The sequence below is a fragment of the Mandrillus leucophaeus genome, unplaced genomic scaffold (assembly GCF_000951045.1).
Source record: "Mandrillus leucophaeus isolate KB7577 unplaced genomic scaffold, Mleu.le_1.0 Scaffold101, whole genome shotgun sequence".
NCBI classification, from domain to species: Eukaryota; Metazoa; Chordata; class Mammalia; order Primates; family Cercopithecidae; genus Mandrillus; species Mandrillus leucophaeus.
In genome coordinates, this window is record NW_012098210.1 from 1,257,745 (window position 1) to 1,264,336 (window position 6,592).

A 6,592-nucleotide genomic window follows, 5' to 3' on the forward strand; every position below is an offset into this window, starting at 1 on the left:
AAACATCCAGAATTTCCCTGGTGCTTTGTCCCAGTTAGAGACTCAAGATAATGGGAGAGGGCCTGGGATGCTCCTCACACCTCCTCTGGCTAGAGTGCCAGTGGCATCATTGCCGGGAGATGAGCCTGCAGCTCCTAGCCCCTCCAGGGCCCCTCATGTATAAGTGATGCCTGAAATGTGAGGCTACGCTGCTTCTTTGCTGGGAAACCTGAGAAGAGGAGTGTGTGGCCGGATTGATGGGCCGGGAACTCACCGCCTTCCTTCACCCGTCTCACTCCTGCAAACTTCATCCACCTCTACATTCAATCTCAAACCAAGAAGCCCTGGCTGCTGTCAGGTCTAGGAGGGGAGGCCAGCCACCATGAGGGAGGAAAGTGGCCCAGGCTGAAGGTGTGCATGTGTAAGCACGCTGCGTGAGCCTGTGCGGGACCCCGGCAGCCCTGCTCACCATGAGCCACCAGGTAAAGGGCCTGAAAGAGGAAGGTGAGTCCACGTCTTGATCCTGCATGTCCCGCCCACATGGTTCCTGGGCAGCAGCAGGGGATGGGGGAAGCACATGTGGTCTTTAAGAGGCATAGGGAGGAGCTGGGTTTGACTCCAGGGCCTGCCCCCTGTGCGCTGAGCAACCTCGGCTGGTTATTCAACCTCTCTGGTCCTTGTGCATGAGATGGGGATAGTCATCACCTCCTTGCAGGGCTACTGGAAGGATTCAAGACAACCTGTCACCGCGCCTGTGTTCAGGCCAGCACTGGAGACTGTCCCGGCCGCTGCCTGTTCCTCAGAGCCTGCTGGGGCCTCTCAGCCTTCTGTTGTCTCAGTTAGGGTTGCCTGTTCCGAGCCAGCCCCTCAGCAGATTTCTATCTGTCTCTGTCTCTGTCCAGGGCAGGGGGTGGGGGATGTTCTGACCTCATGACTGACAGTATCAGAGAAATGTCACAGGCAGGGGACTCTATAATTTGCTGAGCAAAACCACTGGAGCTGGGTCCCAGTTTGAGGCAACCACAAACCAGCTGAGGGGTCCCACAGTGACAGAGGGGTGCAGGGAGGGGGACTCACTGGAGGTCAGCCATTTGTCAGCAATCGTGTCTCTTACAGGACGAGATGGAATGAAAGGGCGGGCGAGGAGCGGCTCTCCACGCACAGGTGAGACGGGGTGGCGGGTCTCTGGGGAGCCTGTTGTGCCTGGGTGCCCTCTGCCCAGCCCAATAGTCCAGCTACCCATCTGACATTCTCCTTCATCTCCTTCCCTCTCCTTCAACACCCTGCATGGAGCCTTCCTGGGAGGCAAGCTGTTTAACATGGGAGAGGGCAGAGTACCACTCAGAGAAGGTGCTACTTAGCGCTTGGTGTCAGGGGAGACTCCCAGAGTTAGTGACACTCTGAGCTGAGCCTTGGGAAGCAGTGAACCTTTACCAGACAGAGGGCAGGGAAGCTCGGTGCAGGCTTCTGGTAGGTGGTGTGGCCAGACCCACATCCAGGCTGCCGGACTCCAGGGCGAACACTCTTAACCTCCAACAAGTAGCTGCCATAATGGGTGCTCCATCACCTTCCCGTTGAGAATGTGACCACAGCTCTCCCATGAGCTGGCGAGGGAGCCAACTTGCTCCAAGAGAAGCAGGAGAGCCCAAGGAAGCCACAGGTGGAGAGAAAACCCTTGGTTGAGACTGAGGGTTCAGAGGAGAGGGGCAGAAGCCACACTCACAGGCTGGGCATCTTCATATCACAAAATATTATGGATGTGGTGCTGTTTGCTTCCCCTTCACATCCCAGGCAGGGCTGGGTCCTGCACCCAACCCTAGTAGGCAAGAAACCAGAACCTCGGGGAGCAATGGGGTTCTGGGGGGTTGGAAGAGATCTCTTTCCTTCCCCATTCTGGGAGGGAGGGCCCTATCCTGGCCCCCCTCTGGCACGCCATCAGTGGGGAGCTGGCCTCAGGAGCCCCTTCATCTGCCCTTTCCCCTCCTGTGACCCGCTGCTGCCTGGTTGTCGGGAGCCTGAGTCTCAGTGAGGCAGCTCTGTTACAAGGGGAGAGACCCAGGAGCAGGAGACATGGAGGAGCTGGGCAGAGGCTGCCAGGGGATTCTGCTGTGGCATCTCAACAGCCCTTCCTGGCTCCCATCCCGGAACTTGCCTCAGCCACTGTCCCTTCTTCCTACCCCACCAGCCTGCCTCATCCATTCTTTATCTCAATCCAAAGATGTAGGACCAAACCTGAGAAAGTTCCATGCCCCAGGGTGGCCAGACGAGAAACCTTCCTCCCGGGGGTCGGGCCGCGGTGCTCCTGTGGTGACCACCGCCTGTAGGATGCTCGGGCTGGTTCTCCACACTCCACTCCTCTCGTTGTCATCCAGATGTTGTCCCTTCCGCGCCTAGCCTGGCCTCCCTCTGCCTCCGCTGCAGGGCTGTGCCGTGCGGGACTCCCCTGTGAGCAGTAGTCCTTGAGTAGGACTGAACTGGAAGACCATTTTGCCTAACACACAAACCCTTTCCTACTGAAATATTCCACGTCGCCTCTGCCATTTTCCCTTTCCCATAGAACACAGGAAATCGGTCAGAATTTTCACTTCACAGATCTAAGTGGTGAAGGGGTGCAGTAAAGTTAAATATTGAGAATATATTAAATTAACTGAAACCCAGCCCCATGAAGCTTTCCATTTTAAATCTCCTCTGGAGTCACCTGCGACGGGACCTGATAGCCTCATCCTTCCGTTTATACTCTACCAGGAGGGAATAAAAGCTTAAGAATACAATGTTCTTTTCTCAGAATAGCTACAGTTTGTTACTGTGTTCGTTGAAAAGAACGATGAGAACTCTCCCTCCTCCTGTATCATTTGGTAAATGCACTGAACTGTTGAAATGACTGGACTGGAGGGCGGCCGCAGCCTCTCCTCAGCCTGTGTTTTGCACTGTGAGTTCTCTGACCGAGTCAGGTGCTACACAGGAGGAGGCCTGTTACGTTTAGGAGAGCGTGTGCTGGGCTTGGAGGCCTTCCTAGCAAGACAGCTGCCTTTCCAGCTCCTAAATTATGCATTATGTGGAGTCTGTTGAAAACTGATTATGAAAGAGGAAAAAGCAGCTGATTTTCTATGTAGAAGTGGTCTGGGGAAGATTGAAGGGCAAATTCTGGTTTTGCATGTGAATTTTGTTCAGTTGGAGAACTAAATTACAGTAGGAATTACAGCTCGGAAAAAAAAATAGTGTAACACCAAATTGTATCTATGGTTCTAGGAAGGGTGCTTGGTGTAGTTCATTATCACAATGAAAACCATTGTCTTAGCTGACTGAGGACACAGAGAGAGCTCACAAGAGGATGCAAACAATGACATTCCCATTCAGTCCTTTCAAGCAACACAGAGCTGATCTTTATGGGAGCCCAGGGAACCCTTTCCGTGATGCCTTGCCTTGATGTCTGCTTCTCTGCCCTTTCTGGGTGTTGGGCTCAGTCCTAGAGCTCTCTTAGGGGTCATGGCTGTGATAATATTTGTTTTGCTCCGTCCCTTTTCCAACAGGGGGAGGAGCATTTGTAAGACAAATCATCCCTCACTGGCTAACACTGACTAGCTTCCTACCTTGGATGTTATGCAAAAATAGTATTTCTTTATGTTGTCTTATCAAAGACTGGTTTTCCATAGGGAGTGAGAAGAAGGAAAAGGTTGGGGCAGGAGTGGGCTAAGGAAACCTGCTCTATGATTAATACAGGACAGGTTCTCTTAGCTCACTCCTGCAAATAGCACGCAAAACTTTTCTTTTCTTTTCTTTTCTTTCCGTTTTCTTTTTTTCTTTTATTTTTTTTGAAATGGAATCTTGCTCTGTTGCCCAGGCTAGAGTGCAGTGGTGTGATCTTGGTTCACTGCAACCTCTGCCTCCGGAGTTCAAGTGATTCTCCTGCCTCAGCCTCCCAAGTAGCTGGGATTACAGGTGCACGCCACCACGCCCGGCTAATTTTTGTGTTTTCAGTAGAGACAGGGTTTCACCATCTTGGCCAGGCTGGTCTCAAACTCCTGCCTCATGATCCACTTGCCTCAGCCTCCCAAAGTGCTGGGATTACAGGTGTGAGCCACCACGCCCAGCCGCAAGACTTTTCAATGCACCTATGCCAGTTGTCTCATCAATCCCGGCAGTAACCTCAGCATTTAAAACTGAGTCTCAAAGACATGGAGATGGCCAGGCACAGTGGCTCATGACTGTAATCCCAGCACTTTGGGAGGCTGAGGTAGGCAGATCACTTGAGGTCAGAAGTTCGAGACTAGCCTGGTCAATGTGGTGAAACCTCGTCTCTACTAAAAATATAAAAGTTAGCCAGGCGTGGTGGTGCATGACTGTAGTCCCAGCTACTCGGGAGGCAGAGGTGAGAGAATCGCTTGAATCCAGGAGGCGGAGGTTGCAGTGAGCCTAGATGGCGCCATTGCACTCCAGCGTGGGCGACTGAGAGAGGCTCTGTCTAAAAAACAAAAAAACAAACAAAAAAAAAGGAGATTATTAATGATGGCTTCACACCCGTGTTGGTGCCTCTTTTTGCCTTTAAAATAAGTGCAGCAATCACAGCTAATATGCTCACAAGACCTTCCCTGTAGCAACTGCGGTGCACTGTTACCCTCCCCACATCACCTTCTTCCATGTTGCTAGTGTGACCCTTTGATGCAGACTTTGCCCCAGCAAACATGCTCCGTTATCACACCCTTACCCTCCAGATTTCAACCCAGTTCCCTGTGGGTGCGTTCCCCTCTCCTCCTGCCTCCCACACCAGAACACACCTGGGACACAGCTCTGCCTTGGTCACCTATGCCCCAGACTCCCTGGCATTTCTGCTGGGGCCCCTCAATTCCCTGTTTCCTCTGCCTGGAATCCTCCTAACTTGCTACCACAATCACCCCCTCCATTTCTCTACCCACTTCTCTCTTGGCAAACGCCTATTCATCCTTCAAGATTCAGAGTAGCCCCTAGGTATGTATTAAAGACTTCATGGTAATTATTTTTAATTGAGCCATAAAATATTTCACACAGTAGATAAATCACAGGTTAATCAAGCATTATTCTATTACTGAATATTTAGGTTATTTCTCATTTTTATAATAGAAATAATGTTGCATTGAAGATTCTTGGGCTTGGGTTGACTCCTACAGGTGGAATTAATAGATCAGAAAGTATTTTTAGGCTGGGCATGGTGGCTCACGCTCGTAATCCCAGCACTTTTGGGAGGCCGAGGCGGGCAGATCACTTAAGCTCAGGAGTTTGAGACCAGCCTGGCCAACATGGCGAAACCCCTTCTCTGCTAAAAATGCAAAAATTAGCCAGGTGTGGTGGCGCACACCTATAATCCCAGCTACTTGGGAGGCTGAGGCACAAGAATCTCTTGAATCCAGGAGCTTGAGGTTGCAGTGAGCCGAGATCGCACCACTGCCCTCCAGCCTGGGCAATAGAACAAGACTCTGTCTCAAAACCAAAAAAAAGAAAGAAAGTAAAGAAAAAAGAAAGTATTGTAAAGCTCTTGTTACATATTGCCAAACTGCATAAAGAGCTGCATTACAATTTTTATTGCTACCAGTAATAAATATACATTTTAACAAGTCTCATTAGTCCTGGATGGAAAATTTTAAAAACCTAATACCATAAACAAGACTTGAAATCTCATTATTGATTTATTTTAAATTTGTTTTGATCATTAGTAAAACTGCATTTTCCCCTGTTTCCTAGTTGCATTTCCCCATTAGTAACTTACCTGTTCATAAGTTTTGCTTAACAGTCTTTGTGTCCCCCCCAATATGGATATGTGAGTTTTTTCCATTAGTCTCATGTTTGATTAAAAATTTTTCTTATTTGAAAAAAAAAAGATTCAGAGTAAGTGTTGGAGAGGAGAATTTTTTTCCTCTACCTTCCTAAGTTCAGTGACTACAGGCTCTGTGAATCAAACTGACAAAAGACAGATCAACAAGAGGGGGAAAAAGGATTGGATTATATATGTACAAATGAGTGTTCACAAGGAAGATGACTCAAGGAGGTGGTTAGAATTTGGGGCTTATATACCACCTTAGAGGTAAATATCATCTTAAAGGGTGATAGAGTGTGGAGAAGAGGCTTGACAAAGGAAAAGCATTTTGGGGCTTCTGGGTAAGTTACGGAAGGTGACTAGGAAATGTATGGTAAGTAAGTGTTACTTAGTAAGGTTTGTTAAGCAGGTAAGAGTCTTCTCAGGTGCTAAGAGCTGTCTCTAGAGTAGTTATCTTCCAAGTATAGGAGAGGGAGACCCCTTCCAAATGGAAATATACGTCCTGCTTTTAGTCCGAAAGGGGAAAGGAGCGACACATATGTAATTACCTTCAGCTTCAAATAATCTTTATGCCGAAGTGGCATATTTTGGGAAGGTATCTTCTAGTCTCCTTCATAAACATCAGTTCTTTGTGAAGCATTTCCAACCATCCCGACGATAATTTATCACTCCCTTTCTCTCTGTATTTTTACAGTCTTTTCTCTTTAGTCCACCATTTCCTTCCTTCCTTCCTTCCTGCCTGCCTGACCGCCTTCCTTTCTTTTCTTTTCTTTTCTTTCTTTCTTTCTTTCTTTCTTTCTTTCTTTCTTTCTTTCTTTCTTTCTT

General features: G+C 48.9%; 1 protein-coding gene across 1 annotated transcript in view; it reads left to right on the forward strand.

Moving 5' to 3' along the window:
* The first annotated feature begins 440 nt into the window (after positions 1 to 440).
* The window catches only part of TMC2 (transmembrane channel-like 2), a 110,430-nt gene continuing 104,278 nt past the window's right edge, over positions 441 to 6,592 (forward strand). Inside the window, exons 1-2 of the mRNA XM_011974575.1 lie at positions 441 to 483; positions 1,096 to 1,143. Coding sequence (XP_011829965.1) covers positions 450 to 483; positions 1,096 to 1,143 — 82 coding nt within the window. The 5' untranslated portion in view covers positions 441 to 449. The remainder of the gene's footprint in view (positions 484 to 1,095; positions 1,144 to 6,592) is intronic.